This window comes from Penicillium angulare, assembly GCF_028827245.1.
Source record: "Penicillium angulare strain IBT 27051 chromosome Unknown utg000012l_segment0_segment0, whole genome shotgun sequence".
Classification (NCBI taxonomy): Eukaryota; Fungi; Ascomycota; class Eurotiomycetes; order Eurotiales; family Aspergillaceae; genus Penicillium; species Penicillium angulare.
Window position 1 is genome coordinate 1,461,782 of NW_026623171.1, and position 18,419 is coordinate 1,480,200.

An 18,419-nucleotide genomic window follows, 5' to 3' on the forward strand; every position below is an offset into this window, starting at 1 on the left:
ACCTAAATCTGGAAGCCTAGTTTTTATCCAAGACCACACTAACTTCAGCATTAAATGGTGGAGTAAAATAAATTGGAGTGTAAACAAATAGAAAAGAAAAACAAATCAAGAAGGCAAAAAACTATGGATGACTCAGTAGTAGCAACCAAACGCAGTAATCACTGTCACTCTGGTGAAGGTAGAGGATGCTGAAGGCCTATGGAGGGCTGAAATATTTCGATTGAATCAAGCTGCCATCTGTCATTTGATTCCCAAATACAGTTCCTTTCTATTAAGTCAAATGAAACTAAAACTAAGATGGACTAGCTTTTAGCCACCACTTACTAGTAGCACTAGAGTTACCCTAGAAAAGACGAGATATTATAAATCTTGCATTAGATTTTATCTAACAGGCTATGATAGCATTGACTTTTACAACTTTGAAGTGCTCTCCTCGCGGCCAACGAGGTTAGGGTGACCGTCGTTCATTGGTCGGGTGACGGCGTAGAAAGCAACACCCTCAGTCTTTGTTGAGAACTATAAATGGGTCAGCAAGTCTATACAGTTTGACTGGAGTACAGAGGACTAACCTGAGCCTTGGATCCAACATGGAAGAAGGCCCAGTCTCCAGCAACGAGATGGTGGGTCTTGCCAGTGGCCTCATCCTGTCTGTCATCAGTATAATTTGTAATACAGATTTTGAAATCGACTGGGATCTTACTGTGATGTCGATTTGACCCTTGAGAACATACTTGGTCTCCTCGTAGTCGTACTCGCCGTAGCGTGTAGGTCCGGGCACAACACGGTAGAATCCAGTGGTCAGGTAAGGGGTAGAGTGTGAGCTCTGGGATTTTATTGAGTGGAAGTCGGCGATAATGGCGCATTCGCCCTCGGGGATAGGGATGTGCTCATGGCCGGCGCCCTTGATAATGGTGAGAGGAACGATCTTGTTGTTAGACACTAGAGCTGTTAGCACAGGATTTCAGACGGCGACTAAGTGTATCGTACTGTTGAGGCGTATAGATAAAGAGTATTTAGAGATATAGACAAGTAGGTATGAGACAAGCTGTCAACACCCGCTTATATACCAATTGGAACGGAGCATTCTCGGTATAGATAGTGTTATCAGAACTTAAGATACGGGGTCCGGCTCCGCAGCCGTAGCTCCGTGCTACCTCTCAAGCTTATTTGGCTGCCACTAAGCTACAAAGTGGGTTAGTGTCAGCGAATTAAGGTGGACCGAGACATAACGTGATCGGAACCTCAGGGCCCTTGGCCGGATGATCCTGTGCAAAACCTATCTTCTATTGCCTCGTCGGTATTTTGTTATAAGATCTGAGTTCCGAATGTCTCGTCTGGTTGGCTCAGCCATCAAGGGACCCTGGGGCCACGGTTCAAATGTTGCATCTTCCCGACTCTCTGTGGCTACAGCCAACAAAAGTGATCTTTGATACTTGTGATTTGCAGCAGTATTCACTCAAATTCAAGTACTCATGGTCAAGTGGAGATGGAGGGACGGCCCCGTAGGCATCCGGGGTAGCTTCTACATCCTCGCCTTACAAGCGGTGAACAGGCATAGGCTCGACATCGAGGCAATTATTAGGTGATAGTTAGCCACTATTAGGTGTTATAAGTAATTTCCTTCTGATTCCAACACTAAACAATATCATAAAATCAGACCGATGGCACAGTATGGAGACTGCTCAAAAACGGCACAAAATGAGGCTGGAATGCGGGAGGAGGGGCTCAGGTCAAAAGGCGAGCAGGGCGGGGCGCACCCCGGACAGACCGCGCCGCGGGCGTGACGGAGGGCCGACACAGCAACAATATGGAACAAACGTGTGATTTTTTACTCTGTTTAGTTGCTGCCCAGGTGTGTAACAAGTGCAGAAGACCCACTCTGAGAAACAATCGAAGTGTCCAGTATGTAGGCGGTGTACTGTACATACTCAGTACGCCTCGGGGATTCGGTGATCCCCAAGTCCCCGAATCCCCGCCCCACTTGATCGCCGAGTGCTACGAGCCCCGAAGCCAATCAATGCTTCGACGATTGCAAGACCAGGTATAGCAGATTTAGCCCTAGTCAGTAGAAAGATGATTTTTATTATGCTATTTCGGCCGCTGCCAGCCACTTCGAAATTCTGTACTCAATTTTAAGCCTGGGCAGAGGAGTGGGATATGGGCGATGTATTCCCTAGCTACCGTATGTTTATTGTTATCCATTCAGAGATTTCTCACTCGTTACAGACTGCACCGATCCCTACGGAGTTTCCGGTGGGATTGAAACACAAGCTTTCTCATTATGTGAAGCTGGTAGAGGCGTGGCAGGATCAAGACCAAGATTCGCTATTTCCAGGGTGGATGGGGTGTTCGCTGAAAAGTCTTTGGGATATCTGGACGCATATGCAAAATGGTGCTTACATGCGGAATAGCTATATGATGGTTCGCAAGTGGCAGGATGTTTATTAAGGTGTATTAATGTCCATGTCTGTATGTAGACAATCACGAGTATTTGTATGTACATATTGGAAATATAGGTAGTAGGAGAACTGGGTACTATCCACCGTAAGAAATTTCATACACTGCTTCTCTCTCTCTTTGCTTCAAGCTTTCTTCGTTCAATCTCGCGCAGGTCTTTCAAACAGGGCGCCACGAATAGACTGCGATTGAAAACTCCCTTCAATGTGAACATAGATACCATGATCCAGAACAGCAGAACGCACAAAGCAAGTATCTGGAATTAGTTAGTAATTTAGACTATATTAAGTTCATATTTGGTTGAATAGCAGGTGAGATTTTTACTTACGGTTCCAAGCACTCTGAAGAATTTCGAAGGCATACTCTTGCCTAGTTGAATGGTACAGGTGGTAAAAACTCCCAGGGGGAAGGTAAATGCCCACCAACCCAAGTTGAACGGAAACTTTCTCACGCGAACAATGGCACAAATGGCAAAGAATAGCCAAAGTGTTCCAAATGCCCAAAGGATTAGTCCCAAGAGGAAACCAATGTCGTACAAAGTATCACCAGCTCCAGCCCTCAATGTACCGGTGAGAGGGAAGACCTTCTGCGCAACAGCGCCCAATTTTTGAATTCTTGAAAATGAAATTGTCAGCATAATGTTTCATAGTAAGAGCTTTCACTTAAATGTCTACTTACCCAAAGCCACCTTGCCCTAGTGGACCTAGAGGCAGGAATGTGCTGACAATGAGGGCCTTTGGAGGTAGCTTATAGAGCATCAAACGCATAAGATAGATTACGATCACCATCAATGCGAGAGGTACTCCAACACCCCACATAATATAGCTCGTAATAATCGTTCCTAGGGCATATTGTGGGTTTGGGAGTATTTCCGCAACGATACCACCTGTCGCAGCTGCGACGACGCAGGATACTATTGGGAGAAGCCAAGCAGCACCCATAGCCTGCAAATCAATGGCAGATGACCTTGTCATTCTATTGAACAGTCAGTATTGGGTAAACAACGGTCGAAATAATACATAGCCGAGGCAGTTAGGCAACTTACATGACAAATGGGACGCAATAACATGTCAAGAAGGATACGACTGCATCAGCTATCCACATTCCCCAAGCAAAATATGCCGCCCAGTCACCCCATACTGGCACACAGACAAAGCAAAACATGTTGATAATGGTGGCGAATCCCATAGGTAATGTACCAAGGAATAAGGACTGGACGGGATGGGTGATCATGGCGTAGAATATTTTCGGGTAGAGAAGATAGCGAAGTATTGTGATGGTTAAGAATATCACAAAAAGAAGCACGTTCAGTGCAAATATCACAATCGAGATGTAGTAAAGCCACTTCCCGTTGTAGGGTAGTTGATTTAGCAAAATTGAAGTTATTCCCGTACCCATGTTCACGGAAAACCAACTTGAGGCAACAGTTAGCGTGGCTCATATATTCGCATATATTATTTGTACTTACGCTGGAATGAAGTTTCGCACTATGTATCGCCAGCCACATTCATGCTTTGAGTTGCTCTCATCTTCTTCTGTCGTATCTCCGCTTCTACAAGACGGCGGACGGTTGGTCATGGCTTGTTGAGGGCCACTGGTGATCTCCTCGTGATGATGTGAGTCGCCATTGAGATATACTCCATTTGATTCGCATGGAAATTCCATATTCGGTATGATATTCTCGTCGTAGAAGGGTAAACAGTATGTGGCAAATACTTCGTACACTGTGATGGTGTGCCGTTGTACCGGTGAATCAAGCTAAACGATATGTGTTTCAAAAAGTTCAAAGTAGCGTCTGGGGATAGGGGTTTTAGAACGAAATATATCAAGAGTTAAGAATAAGAAGAACATAAATTTTCCCGTCCGATAGCTTTGGGTAAGACGTAATTGCATCCTTTGACTCTTGTACTGAAAATTTTAGGTCGGCGACCTGGTGGGCCCGTTACAGCAACGGCCTTCAAAGTTTTGCGGGGATCAATTAGGCACCGCATACACAACCATGGAATTCTGGATGATGTCAAACCAATTTATTAGCACTGCCGAACTTCAGAGAACATTAACAGCTCGGGGACCAAACTCAGCCGCAAAACATAGTACGGGTCGAATCTAGAAATGCAGTACTAGAAACAAGTCCGATCTCTGCAAATTGGTTACGAACATTTAAAAAAGGCAAGATCTTCCTTCTCTTCCTCAGATTCCCCAAAAATGGAGCCTATTGTACATTCAGTCTTTGAAAGACAAACGGGAACATGGCAGTATATTGTTGCTTGCCCAAACACCTGTGAAGCCGTCATTATCGATCCAGTGCTGAACTTGGATCTAGCTGAGCTGAACATCTCGACCACCTCAGCTGATGAGCTCCTAGAAATCGTTGCCTCTAACAAGTACAACATTATCCGCCTTTTGGAGACGCACGCCCATGCCGACCATCTCACAGCGGCATTTTATTTGCAACAACGACTGTTAGAATTGAGCCGAAGCAAGCCGCCCGTTTCCACCGGCCGCCGGATCAAGCTTGTGCAAGAAACATTCTCTAAGAAAAACAACATTCCCCAAAAAGAATTATACGAAGCCTTTGATTACCTTCTCGATGATGATGAGGATTTTGATATTGGGAAGATATCAGCTCGGGTGCTTCACCTGCCCGGCCACACATCCGATCATAGTGGCTACATGATTGGCAGTAATGTTTTTACTGGTGATTCAATCTTCAACCCTGATGTTGGAAGCGCACGATGTGATTTTCCAAATGGCGATGCGAGTGTCCTCTATAAAACCATGCAAACACTCCTCGCTCTTCCACCTCATTTCAAGCTATACACCGGGCACGATTATCCACCACAGGACTCAGGGCGGGGGCCAACGCCGTTTGTGACGGTGGAGCAGCAGCTTGTAAAGAACAAGCATTTTAAAAAGGGAACACAGGAGAATGAGTTCGTAAGTTGGAGACGTGAACGAGATGAAGTCTTGAATGAGCCTCAACTACTTCATCAAGCTTTGCAGGTCAATGTTAGAGGTGGTCGGCTGCCTCGGAGTCCCGATGGGAGTCAACGGACCTTTTTACAGGTCCCGTTTCAAGTTCCCCGGTCACTAGTCTGAATTGAATCGAATCCATGTTAATTGAGTGAAAAATCTGTTAAGGCTATCAACTGCTAAAAGTCCATATGGCTTTTTGCATGGGCATATATTATTAATATTGCTTAGTTTTTATTCAAGTGGTGTTTCACACACGAAGCACTCACTCTATCACGATCATACCCTCATCTGCTTTGTCTACCCATTCGAACCAGCTTCCATCGTAAAGTCTGGTTTCCACTTCTATTCCACATGTACGTAGCGCCCAATAAATGCCAGTAGCAGTGGTTCCAGAATTGCAAGACAAGACAATTGGTATATGTTCCTGCACACCAGCCATGGCGAAGAGCGCCTTGAGATCCGTTGGTGGTAATATGGCCTTTTCCGGACTCAAAATTGAAGAAAACGGGATGTTGATTGAATTCGGCATATGGCCAGAAGGAAGTGGTCCGTCCGGACCCTTATAGCTCCCCGAAAACCGATCAGCTGGTCGCGCGTCGATAATCTGGTATCTCTCTTCGAGGCCTTGATTATTGATGATATCGCACATTTCATCGAAGGACACCACTTCTTTCATGTTGATAGATGAAGTTTCAGGGTATTCTACTGATGTTGAGAGCCTTTCCGGAAGTAATAAGGGTCCATTTGAGACTGGAAATCCACCCTGCACGTATCGAGCAAAGTTATTCAACACGTAAACTTCTTTGTGGCCGAAATGCTGACAGGCCCATGCAACGCGCGGAGCAAAGTAAAGGCCTGTTTCAAAAGTATCATATACTACCAAAACATCATCAGAACGGATGTTCAGCTCGTGCGTATAGTCGGAGAACTGCCTAGGCGTTGGCAGCATCAACGGGTATTTAGCGCCGGCATCTCTGGCTACGTCCATGTTGAAAAACCTGTTTCGGGTTAGAAATCGTTCGAAGATAGCCAGTGTAGTTGACTAACGTACACAGAGCCTGGTATATGTTTAGATTCATAAGATTGAAGGGCAGATTGCCTCCCGGCCGCTATGAGAATGATGCGGAGATTTTGGGGGGTCGTCAGAGCACGATGAAGCTCATCGGGTGAGATCAAGGGGGACGAAAATGGAGTGTTGCGGTTCATAATTGAGGTTTAGTGTGAGCTGGTCATTAAATGAAGTCGATGTTGCGTTTGTGTTTATAAGGAATGAGACAATGCGAGAGGGAATGGCTGTTGAAAAAGAAGCCGAGTCGGAGCGTGTATTACCACGATACGCCGTGGTAATACCGACTTGTAGATTTCACCCACCGGGACATCGGTGCAATCCAATCCGCCCCAGATCCAATGGCTACTGGCAACTTGAAGCTCTTTTTGGAAAGAGGTGCGGATCCAAATACGCTTGTTGCTATCAGAAATACTTTCATTGCCGATTTAGATGATCAGGGATGTACGAAAATTCCGTGTCTGCTGCTGTTACGAGGACTCAGAGTCACAATATTATTGAGCTTCTTATCGAGTATTTTAAATGCGACAAACTCAGAAATGACTTTGATTCGAGCTATGTATCTGGAGAAAACTGATGAATTTCGGCACAATAAGACCAGCTGCGGTGAGCACACTTGAAAGGATTGACTTATTTAAATTGACGGCTTTTGCTAGAGTGAAAGATGACTATTCTCATCGTCAATTTCGCTTTTGTTCAAACTGTAGTCGAACGAGCCCTTCGAGTGGTGAATAGAATGCAATGGCTGCCCAGAATTAGACCTGGCTGGATCTTCATGTTCTTTTCAAGGGCATACAGGCGGCTGGGTATGCCTGACTTGGAATATTGTACTGAAAAGAGGTCATATATTGAGAACATAGATCTGCTTATTGTAGGTGGGACCGGTGACTACCAGATAACGAAGTAACGGCCAAGAAGACAATAACAAACACCAGAGGGACAGGTGGATCGATCAGTAAGATATCCCATACAAGAAATGAATTTTGAGCCTCCATAAGATCACAGAACGCTCTGCGAAGTTCCAACCCACATGATGACAAACTACATGAGCGAAAAGAAGATGATGAAAAAAGTGCCCCTTGTGAGAATTAGGGTGAGAGAAGATATAGCGTGGTGAAATACAGGCCTAGAAACAACGAGGAGGAAGGAAAACAAGAGAAGTGCAAGAAAAAAAACATTGTATTAGGATCAAAAACGGCACTCGTTTAGAGTAAGGAATCAAGTCTGGTGAAAACGCTCAAGCATGCGGCAACAATCTGGAAAAAAGGGACAATGATTAGTAGGGGTTATTTTTATACGGGAAACTTGTAGAATAAACATACCTCCATCTGGAGCTCACGATCTTGCTTGTTGACTTCGTCGTTGATCGCCTGGGCCAGGTTGGCACCAATCGCCTGTGAACCGCCCGGTCGCCGAGCAAAAGGCCATTGTGAGTACTCCGCTAGCAGCTCATCCACTTGAGCAAAAGCTCGCTCTCGGGCCTCGTGGCTCATAGTAACCAATGCATTCTCCAAAACGTTGGCCGCATATGCGGCACAGACCATTGTAACAGTTCGAAGGTAGCGAAACTCGGAATCTTCGGGAAGCCATTGGGAAGAAGGAATAATGACAGTACGGTTGCTGCAGATGTTGCGTACCCGCTTGTGGAGGTCATCTTTAGCGCCGCCATCGGCCACAGGGTGAGTTGCCATGTCGAAGAGGAGGAAGTTGCGTTTTTCGGTTCGTAGGATGCCCTTGTCCACAAGGCCTTTAGCCAATCGCTCACGCACTTGTTTCAATTGATAACCGATCTTCATCAAATTCCAGGTTTCGCCTATAATAGAATACGAAGTTAGTCAACGTGTTAGACTTTGGTGACGAGTTCAACCCCGCCAAGAAGTCAAAGGAGGAATAATCCGTACCACTCAGCAGGTCAATCCAAGAGTTTACGCTCATCTTCTCGCTCGATTTCATCATTTTCAACGTCTCGTCCAGCAAGACCTCCCCAGTCAATGTGTCGTCGATGACCTCGATTACACGATCGGCCAGGGGAAAGCGTCGGCGTGAAGAATCTTTCTGCATACTTATACGACCGCGGAGGGCGAGTTCGATAACGATACACCCTCGCAGGGCATAGGAGATGTTCTCATTCCAAAAGGACAGGTAACCCTATAGGGGAAGAGAGGGGACATGTCAGCGATTCGGGTTTCCTTTATCACCGAGGGAATACCGTAAGGTGCATGATGTCCATGCATCCTATGTAAAAGGAACCAACTGACCTGTTTATCCTTCAAACCCAGCAGCAATACTTCCTCCATCAAAGTCAATTTAGGCTGCTTACTCCGCTCTTCGGTTTCGCTGAGGTCGCGGGGGTCGAATGCGATCTTGTGACCATTCTCTCCGGCTGTGAACGAAGTCTCCGGGCCGCGGTTGTCCATCGCAGAGTTATTCCTCGAGACTGGGGAAGCCACGCGGCTCTCATCTTGATCTTCTGGGCCGCCAGCTCGACCGCCGCCTCGTCGGCGAGTCAAGCCTCCGGGTGCGGACATGAGGCTGAAGGTAGGCGGGTTGGGGTGGGAGGAGAACGGATTGTGACCCAGGTGGGTAGGGTCCGACGGCAGGGTGTCTTGCTCAAAGACCAATCTGCGTGCCGTTCGCAGGGGGCATTAATTGACCGCGTGGTAGGGAAGATGTCTGAGTGTCGCGCGTTGGTAGACCGAAAGTCTGCGGTTGCCGCTTGTAAGTGGGACCCTCTCTTGTCTCGGCGTCAGGGGAAACCAGGGACCGAGTGGGTTGATAAGCGGTAGATGTAATAAGACCAGCGGAATTCAACAATTCTAGATTCTCGGTGAGAATTTGTTTTTGCTTGAATGATTCAAATTGCTGGCCGGAGAAAAGGGAAGGAATCCGATGGGGGACGTGAACTCGAACTCAATAGGGTAAAAAACTTAGGATGATTGGGTCGAAGTTAGTTCAAAGGGAAAGGTGGCTCCTCGGTCGAATCATGTTGGGGCGCAGCGGATATGGAGAAGGCAACACTAGATATATACATGCCAGTGTATGACCAACGATCTATACTCCGTATCACGATATCTATTCATTATTTCAAGTTGTTCCAGGAACCCAAATTTGGCCGATGGTAAATAAATAAATTTGAATATCTCATGCGACAGGCAAGTTAGACGCGCGCACATTAACATGATCCATGGATATACAGATTTCACTTGACCTTCTGGGTGCCTTTTCAGGGTATAAATTGGGCCGCGTAGATATAAATCACATATATGGGGATTTCGCTTTCCAAAAATTAACAATCCAAGGTTCCTATGCTTAAGTATGTCGTTTGAAGCCAACAGAGTTATAGAGTGGTGAGATGGAGCAGCTGCTCCAGCGATCACTGCGTCAAAACTGCATTCAATGATATACACGATATAGAAGAACAAGGGCAAAAATAATAAATCCACTGGTATGGAATTCAGCATAAAGCAGCGTCAAGATTTGCCGAGATATATCCCTGGAGAAATTCTCGACGCAGGCCAATATCCCGATTCTTTTTCTATCCGATCTCCGCAACACACCGGTTCCCCCAAATTTTCAATTAAATTGTTTAGTGGGCTGGAAGAAAAGTCAGTACATAAGAATATAGTGGTAGAATTATTAGAAGGAGCAACGTACCATCGGGCTGAGCGAGGATGTACTCGACGGCCTTCTCAACTGTTCACACATGTATCGTTAGCTGATGTTGCAATCCGAGTCCTCCGTTGGATATTGAACGTACCACTGTGGATCTGGTCGGCCTCCTTGTCGGGGATCTCAATGCTGAACTCCTGTTGTCACGATAGTCAGAATCTCATGAGTTCGTCTTTTCCCGAGGAAAACAATTTAGGCGCGTACCTCCTCAATGGCCATAACGACCTCAACGGTATCCAAGCTGTCCAGACCGAGATCGTTGGCAAAGTGGGAGACACCGCTGATCTGTTTATCGATAGTTGTTAATGAATTGTTCATGTGTTGAGTCTCGCAGGGGCTCGCGTCGAAGGCAGTAGTTGCCGGGATGGATCTCGCGTCTAACTGACCTTGCTGGCATCGGAGACCTGTGACGAGAAGAAGATAGTTAGCATGAGTTCATTGAGAAGAAATGTACGCCCGAAGAACCCATGGCGCAATCCAAAAGCAGAAAAAAGGAACCTCAAAAAAATCAACGTACCTTGTCGAAGTTCTTGAGCAGGTTGACGATACGGCCCTCAACTTCGGTCTTGTTCAGACCGGCAGGGGCGGAGTAGCAGCGAACACCCTGGGAGACGAAGCAGGGAGTGAATTGAGGGCTGCGCAGAGCGATGGGCGAGCTGCGGATGTGGAAGGGAGCTGGGGTCTTGACAGCGACACGGGGGACGGAAGCCCTCAAGGAGCGGACGATGGCGGAGCGGAACATGGTGAAGATGAAGAAAATGAAAAGAGCGCAATGGCCACTAATCTAGAAAACGAGAAAAAAAGAGGAAGAGAGTGGGGGGGAATAAAGACTAAGAATCACGGATGATGGAGGAGTCGACGGGGAGAAGAGGAAGAAGATGGTCCGAAGTGATGCACCGATGCAAAATCCTGCCGCCAACCAATCAGCACGCGGCAGAAAGAAATGACCTAAGCCCGAACCTGCAAACACCACTCAACCTCATCCAGTGACTTCCTCCCCTACCTTGAAGACCTCCAATTCGCCTTCCCCACTCTTCAACCTCTGTCCTAATCATCCTCTCCGCTCATCGTCCTGTCGCCATGGCCTCTACCCGACAGGTCGCGAGGCTGATCGCCGCCCGTCGCTCTCCATTCACCCCCATCGGCTCGACGGCAAACTTCTCTTCCTCAGTGTCCCGCGCAGCAACCCCAGCGGGACCCCCTCAGCCCGGTTTCCGCCTGCCCCCGCCTCAGCGATGGGATCAAGGCTCTGAGTCCGCTATCGACAAGGCTACTAAGTACTTCCTCCTTGCCGAGATGATGCGCGGCATGTACGTCGTGCTCGAGCAGTACTTCCGTCCTCCGTAAGTTTTCAATCTCACCGAGAACCCAAAGCTTCAACGACACCAATTGGTACTAACCTCACCAATCTAGCTACACCATCTTCTACCCTTTCGAGAAGGGCCCAATCTCTCCCCGTTTCCGTGGTGAGCACGCGCTGCGCCGCTATCCTACCGGCGAGGAGCGCTGTATTGCCTGCAAGCTTTGCGAGGCTATCTGCCCGGCTCAGGCTATCACTATTGAGGCTGAGGAGCGCGTGGACGGCAGTCGCCGAACAACCCGCTATGATATCGACATGACCAAGTGCATCTACTGTGGCTACTGCCAGGAGAGCTGCCCTGTGGACGCCATTGTTGAGAGTGAGTTATTTAACCAGCTATATAGCTATTCGAGTTATTTGTGTGGGCCCTTTCTAACTTTTTGTTTCTTCAATGGAACAGCTTCCAACGCCGAATACGCCACCGAGACCCGTGAGGAGCTTCTTTACAACAAGGAGAAGCTACTCTCCAACGGTGACAAGTGGGAGCCCGAGATCGCTGCTGCCGCTCGTGCTGATGCTCCTTACCGATAATCGAATCGCTAGCTTCTTTCCGGATGATAATTGCGATATAAATCATCTCGGGTTGAACATATAGGCTGGTCTAGCGAGGATGACCAACTCTATCTACAGTGCGCCTGCTTCCAATCGGTTCGCATGAAAAAAACTAGAACAGGGTTTATTATACCCTCGATACTCCCCCATCACCTCTGTACATATTTACCCCTCAACCTTGTGTTATCTCTGTACTAGTTGAGTTCCGAACGAAATTTTCGATATTCCTTTGTTCCCTGTGGAAATTGATTCATTTGTCCTTTTATTTTTCCTTTGTCATTTGGAATCTAGCAGGTCTTTGTTTTCTTTACGAGTTGAATTAATTCGAGAAAAGAGAAGAAAAAAAAGTTACAATCTACCAAGCTCATATCCTTAACTTTAAATCATTACTTTATTTGCTTCTTTTTTGACTGTACAAAAATGACATTCCCATCGTGACATTACTCAACTGTTTCAGGTGGCTGACTGACTGAACCTTCAACCTGATAAGCGAGGCACGACTACACATAGAAAGACAGGACAGTCGCTTTAGAACAGAATGATAACTATATTCACACAACGAGATAAAATCGCTACCCATGCAAATAGATATATGACATAACGGAGAAAAATATGCCTCCGAAAGAGCGCGAACACCGAACACCACAAACCCCGGATGGATATTTCCCAGTTCGATGTTTGAAAAAAATAAGGACTTTTCTTCTTTTTGGGGGAAGGAGAAGATGAAGAGGCAGATTTTGTAAACTAAGTCGGCAATAATTGGCAACAACTTATGTTTATTTCTTCTTGCCGTCACTCTTGGCCTTGAAGCTGCCCTCGAATCCGGGTCTGGCCTTCTTCTTAGCACCACCGGCCGGCTTCTTGGTTTTCTTGCCCTTGTTGCCCTTCTCATCTCTGCGCTTGCGAAGATTCTCCTCGCGCTTGTTTTGCTTTTGGTCCTTCATACGTGAAACGGTGTCGATACGTTCGTTCCATTCACGCGCGGACTTCTTCTTTGCAGTCTCCTTGCGCTTCAGAGCCTTCTTCAGCAATGATGTATCGTCACGAACTCGCTCTCCGTGGGCGCGCTTCTTGGCGTTAAGCCAGGCATCCTTCTCCTCAAGCTCGGCACGCTTAGTCGGGTCCATCTCTGCGAGGCGGGCCTTTTTCGCCTCAACAACCTGAAGCTGGGCAGCGGCATCCCTGGGGCCCGCGCTCTTGTGAGCATCACGAACATTGCCGAGGGAAGCGTCAGTGTGTTGACCGTCAGCGAAGACAATACGGCCGAAAGAAAAGTTGTTGCCGGAAGATCCAACAGATTCAGCAGGCGAGCGAGGAGATGCCAGGAGGGATCCAGAGCCACCGGGAGAAAAGCGGCGGGTCATAGCCTCGTCATCCTTGCGCTGTTCTTCTTCCTTTGCCTTGGCGCGCAGCTCCTTCTTGTGAGTTTTACGTTGCTCGGCCTTTTGGCGACGAGCTTCAATGAGCTCCTGGCGATTGCGTGCAGGTTTGCCGTTAAGACCATCAGCTTGACGCTTTGCCCGAAGTTCATCCAGGCGTTTTTGTAAGCGCTGCTTGAGGTCTTCTGGTGTGGCCTTCAGGCCCTTAGGCTCGGAGGATTTGGTATCATTGGAGGCTGTAGGAGGGACAATAGAGGAAATAGAAGAGCTACCAGACTGAGGGTTCGAGGCATTAGGGGAGTTGCGGGAGGAAGCCGATGATGGGTCCTCGGGTTCATCGTGGAACTCGATGGAAAATCCTTCCTCGGGGGTACCGTCTTCCAGATCATCAGCATCCTCATCATCGGATGCGTCAGATTCCTCAGCAGCACCGTTGGTTTTGGCAGTTTCGTCCTTTGAGGTTTCGTTGTCTGTACCGTTGGGCTTGTCGGCTGGCTTTTGCTGGTCTTTTTCTTTCCGGGCAGTTTCCTTTGCCTTCTTCTTTTCCTTCTGCGTAGCCTTCTTTTTCTCTTTCTTCTCCTCTTTTTGCTTCTTGCGGGCCTCGGCAGCCTCGGATTTGGCAGCATCTGGCTTCTTGTCGGCTTGCTTTTGCTTCTTAGCTTTATCGCCGCGGCTCACGCCTTCCATGGGCTTCTCGGAGCCTAATTCGCCATCTGATGAATCACTCTCGAGGGTGCCATCCTCACGCTTGCGCTTACGAGCCTTCTCATCCATGATATCCTTGGCGGTTTTGGCGGATTCGGCGGAATCAGGGTCGAGTTTTGCACGCTTGGCTTCACGAGCTTGTTCCTTGGTCTGTTTCTTCCGTTGCCACTGGTCCTACACACAGAAATGAATGTCAGACATAAGGCTCAGGAGTGAAGATGAACTTTCACAAGGATAAGACCAGGAGGGGAGGAAACATTGCATTGATGGACTTGAGGGTGCACGTACACTATTGTCATCACCGTAGTAATACTTGGCGGGGATCAAGGACATTAAACCGTCGAATGCTTGCGCATGGCTGCGCAAACGTTCCTGAAACCAGTCAGTATCCTGACTTAGGCAGTTAAATTTAAAGCCACCTACCTCAATATCGTCCATGTTGCCGGTTTGACTCCGTGCTGGAAGAAAGCGTGGGTCGTAGAAAAAAATGAGTGAGGAAATCTCCGCTCGGCTTCACCGCCCACAAAAATTTCCCACTCAATACTTGGTCCGTGCTTACTATATACAGCGTCGGCTTGACTTCACCCCATCAAGACTACTACAGTGTGGACAATTGTGGCTTTAAGGCACTTTCTTTTTCTTATCTGGGTACCTTGGACAGAAAATCTACTTAGAAATACTCAAGGTTTCAGAAAATTGGATTTATTCAAAATCAATATGCATTACATGAGATTGCATGAGATTAGGGAACTGCATCACTTTTCCACGGATGTTCTGATCGAGACCTCAAAAGTCGCCCGAGAGAGTGTTTGACTTGATGCAGCGACAAAAATTAAACTCCTTATGCACATAAAAGATTGCTTCTAAATTTCGAGCATCATGGGACGACTTCCACTCTTATCCGCATACCATTTGCAGGCTTCGCAGTGATACCGTTCCCAATTTTCAGGCCTCGAGTTGAAATGAGAAACGCCCAAGCCAGCCAGAAATCAAACAGGCGAACTCAGCTTTTGCAAACCCTTGCCCAATACAGCCTCGATGGCCTTGCGAGAACGTAAGCATGGCATACTTGCTCGTTGCTCCTCCCTCGTGAAGAAATACCCAATTACCTTCTTCGTTTTCACTTAACCATCTGTATGGATTAAACTCGGAGGCATCGGGGCCCCACAGAGTCTCATCTATATTTGTAGCACAGGATGATATCATAAATTTGATACCGCAGGGCACGGCGCTATCTTGAAGATACGTGTCGCAGGCTGCTTCTCGCATTGTAAGGCGGACAGGGCCGAATATTCGAAGTGTCTCATTGCACACTGCATGTAGAAGAGGTACCCGCTTGATATCATCACTTGTAATCTCCGCATCCGACTCTATTGGTGGTACGTTCTCTGGAATATCAACCCGCAGCGTCTTTTGTAGTTCCGGGTGCTTGGCTAGCAAATAAATGGCCCAAACTAAAGAAGACTCCGTTGTTTCATGTCCTGCGGCGAGGAAAGTCATAACTTGATCGATGAGATTTTCATCGGAAAAGCGCCCGATTTGAATAGCTGTCGAGAGCAAATCGGTGCCCCACACTCCTTCGCAAGCGTACTGGGCTCGTCTCTGATGAATGACGTCCTGACAAACTTGGCGAATGGCTTTTGATGCCTGTAAGAACTCATGATTATGGCTGAGGGGCAGGTTGCTCAGTAACCACCATGGTAAGAATGTGTTGAGTAGAAATATGGTGCGTTGCTGTTTGGATACTTTGAACACCTTCTTACACACTTTCACAAGTGCGTTGTTCTCATCTTGAATTGCCATAAAGTCTTTACCGAGACCTGCTGATCCAATGACATCGAGTGCATATCGCGAGGCCCAGTTGGCAGTATCTAATATTCCTTTGTGCTGGTTCAAAGCTATTGCAACCTCTTGTATTGTCTCACTGGGCCTTTTGCAAACTATAGGGTATAATGCATTAACACGTTGACGTGTAAATGCTGACAGGAGACCCTTTTTTTGAACCTTGTGGTCATCTCTCTCGCTTACCCAGAGACCATTTCCGAGTATGACCCTCATCGGATTGGCAAGAAAAGCAGGTTTATGAAAATCATAACAATTGGCAACATAAATGTCTGACAGCGCCTTGGGAGAGTATACTATAAGCCGCTCCCGGTTGAAAATTTTCAAGTAGCGTATAATCCCATCATGCTTGATTTGGATAAGCCTAAGTATGTTAGATATGCGGGTAGAGGATCCTCGAATGTGAGCCTTCACTTTGTGGATACATATACTTAGAACAGACAAGAAAAAGTACAACTACAGACGAGCCTAGTGCTCCCTCCCACGAGACATGTCTTGAAGCCAGGAAGAAACTGCCTCCATACATTCATCTGGCCGCTCGTATGGCAATTGATGCGTCGAGCGGGAAATCCATGTAACTTTTATCTTCTGCGGCATTCGTGCAATATCGGCGTTGAACTGCTCCGATGGGACTGCAAAGGGCCGGGTGGGCATGATTGCATCGAATGGTACGCTTACATCAGTTAGGCGGTCATAACACTGGGTCGGGGTCTCCTTATCATAGTAAAGAGCCCACTGAAGACGAGGATTGCCGGTCAGGCGAATGCCCGCCATTAGAGTCAGACACAAAAACCCTCTCAGCAAAGTTTCGCATTGAAAGCTCATCCCATCCCAGTGTTCGCTTACTCGACGCAATGCCGGAAATTAGCGATTTTTGATCTGGATATCTTTCTTTGATATCACGAGGTAAGCGTCATTTGATAGTGTCGAAAGCATTTTCAAAGGTTTTCCAGCCGGAATCATGGCTGGATCAATCACAGAAAAACTGGAGAAAATTTTAGAAGCATGAGAAGCTGCTAGCATGGCGCATTGTGCTCCCAAGCTATGGGAGATAACATGGATATTCTTCCGTACTGGATGTTCGCGATTGGATGAAGGGCGTCGGAGAGTGAGTTCGTCTGGCAGCTCTTCATGAGCTAGAACTGGCAAGTAGGCAGTTATAAACAACAGTTTATCTCGTGTGATGTCTTTCTCGTTGCCTGTGGTCAGGTATATGAGTTAACACCAAGATCATAAATGGGCTGGGAGCTATCAGTAAGCGAAGAGCAATACACATCAATACATATAGCCAACTGGGTTTACAAGAGCAGTTTCACCGGAGAAAGGCATGTCCAATGACCAAATTTCGTCAACTTGCCCCGTCGCCCCCTTCAGTAGTTACAGCAGCTTCTCAAGCATAGGCTCGAACATCTAAATGCTGGGTCTGAGCATCAATCTTGGAAAGTGGTGCTTATTCCACGTGCACTCACCTCTTTAGGGACACCCATCTCAGGTAACACCAAAAGAGTCAATCCAGGACCCCGGGTTTCTCTTTTTCTCACTATATGTGTAGGAATATATCTCTTGGTAATAATACGCGAGATTGGCACTGGCTCCGTATCGAATATCGCCTTCGAACTGGCATCCTCGTACATGTGGGATACACCTTCTTTCTTGGCAGCCGTCAAAGGGTCATAGTGAATCTTATAGTTTTTGACGTCAAGAATATTGGAAGGGTCTTGTTCGAACTGACTTGGTGGCCAACATCTAGGTATCTCACGATTGCCAGTTCCTGAGAAGGTGTGTGTGTTTGTCCGCCAGAATGAGGACGTTGATTGTGATTGCTGCCTATTCTCAAAATATCGGCATACTGTCAATTCCTCGATCGGGCGAATTGGGCGCAGAATTGGCCGTGAATATTCACTTGCGATGGTGAACAACATTGTGATCTTTGAGAAATGACTCTAGGTGACGGGTGGTGGAAGTAGGAAAGATATAGAAAAACAAGAAGGTCAAGTAAGAAGGTCAAGTAAGAAGATCCACACGTATTGACATCGTTTCATACCTGATTTCTGATTACTGCTTGTAATATATTTTACATTTTTCATCATGTTCATCATGGCAAAGCAGCAAATCAATCGTCTGGATCGAAGATGGGAGATATCAACCCGAAGATCGTCCACGATATTGTCCAAATGCGGCTTAGCGGGAAATTGAGTTTGGACCCTGCATCGCCCAAGATTCTCTCTTTTGGACATTGATCAGCCTCATTTTTGACACTAACTGACGAGGACTAAACCGACATTTGCCATGTGAATGAATTCCAAGTCTTACCCAGGTCGAAGTGCGCGAAGAAGCCACTTACTTGCTGTATCTTCACCGACTCAAGAAAATCTCCACTGTGATGCCAGAAATAGAGCAGCTCACTGAGGTT

At 47.0% G+C, this 18,419-nt stretch overlaps 12 protein-coding genes across 12 annotated transcripts; 3 read left to right on the forward strand and 9 right to left on the reverse strand.

Moving 5' to 3' along the window:
• Positions 1-411: 411 nt before the first annotated feature.
• N7478_013196 (uncharacterized protein) lies at positions 412-1,084 on the reverse strand (the record flags this gene model as incomplete). Its single annotated transcript, XM_056929406.1, has 4 exons — positions 412-516; positions 570-644; positions 701-939; positions 1,078-1,084. The coding sequence occupies 4 exons, from the start codon at positions 1,082-1,084 to the stop codon at positions 412-414; spliced, it is 426 nt and encodes a 141-aa protein (XP_056772768.1).
• A 1,080-nt stretch (positions 1,085-2,164) lies between these two features.
• N7478_013197 (uncharacterized protein) lies at positions 2,165-2,448 on the forward strand (the record flags this gene model as incomplete). Its single annotated transcript, XM_056929407.1, has 2 exons — positions 2,165-2,182; positions 2,227-2,448. 2 exons carry the CDS (start codon positions 2,165-2,167, stop codon positions 2,446-2,448), a joined length of 240 nt encoding a protein of 79 aa, XP_056772769.1.
• Positions 2,449-2,597: 149 nt separating this feature from the next.
• N7478_013198 (TDT family transporter) lies at positions 2,598-4,035 on the reverse strand (the record flags this gene model as incomplete). The annotated part of the gene is made up of 6 exons (XM_056929408.1): positions 2,598-2,713; positions 2,786-2,826; positions 2,880-3,071; positions 3,136-3,432; positions 3,503-3,871; positions 3,926-4,035. The coding sequence occupies 6 exons, from the start codon at positions 4,033-4,035 to the stop codon at positions 2,598-2,600; spliced, it is 1,125 nt and encodes a 374-aa protein (XP_056772770.1).
• Positions 4,036-4,662: 627 nt separating this feature from the next.
• N7478_013199 (MBL fold metallo-hydrolase) lies at positions 4,663-5,556 on the forward strand (the record flags this gene model as incomplete). The annotated part of the gene is made up of 1 exon (XM_056929409.1): positions 4,663-5,556. The coding sequence occupies one exon, from the start codon at positions 4,663-4,665 to the stop codon at positions 5,554-5,556; it is 894 nt and encodes a 297-aa protein (XP_056772771.1).
• Positions 5,557-5,695: 139 nt separating this feature from the next.
• On the reverse strand, positions 5,696-6,639 carry N7478_013200 (sulfurtransferase; the record flags this gene model as incomplete). Its single annotated transcript, XM_056929410.1, has 2 exons — positions 5,696-6,431; positions 6,485-6,639. The coding sequence occupies 2 exons, from the start codon at positions 6,637-6,639 to the stop codon at positions 5,696-5,698; spliced, it is 891 nt and encodes a 296-aa protein (XP_056772772.1).
• A 1,065-nt stretch (positions 6,640-7,704) lies between these two features.
• Positions 7,705-9,027, reverse strand: N7478_013201 (GOLPH3/VPS74 family protein; the record flags this gene model as incomplete). Its single annotated transcript, XM_056929411.1, has 4 exons — positions 7,705-7,755; positions 7,822-8,312; positions 8,401-8,647; positions 8,758-9,027. 4 exons carry the CDS (start codon positions 9,025-9,027, stop codon positions 7,705-7,707), a joined length of 1,059 nt encoding a protein of 352 aa, XP_056772773.1.
• Positions 9,028-10,085: 1,058 nt separating this feature from the next.
• Positions 10,086-10,910, reverse strand: acpA (acyl carrier protein; the record flags this gene model as incomplete). The annotated part of the gene is made up of 6 exons (XM_056929412.1): positions 10,086-10,093; positions 10,154-10,192; positions 10,257-10,305; positions 10,373-10,453; positions 10,555-10,572; positions 10,686-10,910. The coding sequence occupies 6 exons, from the start codon at positions 10,908-10,910 to the stop codon at positions 10,086-10,088; spliced, it is 420 nt and encodes a 139-aa protein (XP_056772774.1).
• A 338-nt stretch (positions 10,911-11,248) lies between these two features.
• On the forward strand, positions 11,249-12,059 carry N7478_013203 (NuoI/complex I 23 kDa subunit family protein; the record flags this gene model as incomplete). The annotated part of the gene is made up of 3 exons (XM_056929413.1): positions 11,249-11,511; positions 11,582-11,847; positions 11,929-12,059. 3 exons carry the CDS (start codon positions 11,249-11,251, stop codon positions 12,057-12,059), a joined length of 660 nt encoding a protein of 219 aa, XP_056772775.1.
• Positions 12,060-12,856: 797 nt separating this feature from the next.
• On the reverse strand, positions 12,857-14,602 carry N7478_013204 (putative 60S ribosome biogenesis protein Rrp14; the record flags this gene model as incomplete). The annotated part of the gene is made up of 3 exons (XM_056929414.1): positions 12,857-14,338; positions 14,453-14,536; positions 14,588-14,602. The coding sequence occupies 3 exons, from the start codon at positions 14,600-14,602 to the stop codon at positions 12,857-12,859; spliced, it is 1,581 nt and encodes a 526-aa protein (XP_056772776.1).
• Positions 14,603-15,109: 507 nt separating this feature from the next.
• On the reverse strand, positions 15,110-16,222 carry N7478_013205 (uncharacterized protein; the record flags this gene model as incomplete). Its single annotated transcript, XM_056929415.1, has 1 exon — positions 15,110-16,222. One exon carries the CDS (start codon positions 16,220-16,222, stop codon positions 15,110-15,112), a length of 1,113 nt encoding a protein of 370 aa, XP_056772777.1.
• Positions 16,223-16,474: 252 nt separating this feature from the next.
• N7478_013206 (uncharacterized protein) lies at positions 16,475-16,780 on the reverse strand (the record flags this gene model as incomplete). Its single annotated transcript, XM_056929416.1, has 1 exon — positions 16,475-16,780. The coding sequence occupies one exon, from the start codon at positions 16,778-16,780 to the stop codon at positions 16,475-16,477; it is 306 nt and encodes a 101-aa protein (XP_056772778.1).
• A 603-nt stretch (positions 16,781-17,383) lies between these two features.
• On the reverse strand, positions 17,384-17,928 carry N7478_013207 (uncharacterized protein; the record flags this gene model as incomplete). Its single annotated transcript, XM_056929417.1, has 2 exons — positions 17,384-17,416; positions 17,476-17,928. 2 exons carry the CDS (start codon positions 17,926-17,928, stop codon positions 17,384-17,386), a joined length of 486 nt encoding a protein of 161 aa, XP_056772779.1.
• Positions 17,929-18,419: the final 491 nt, after the last annotated feature.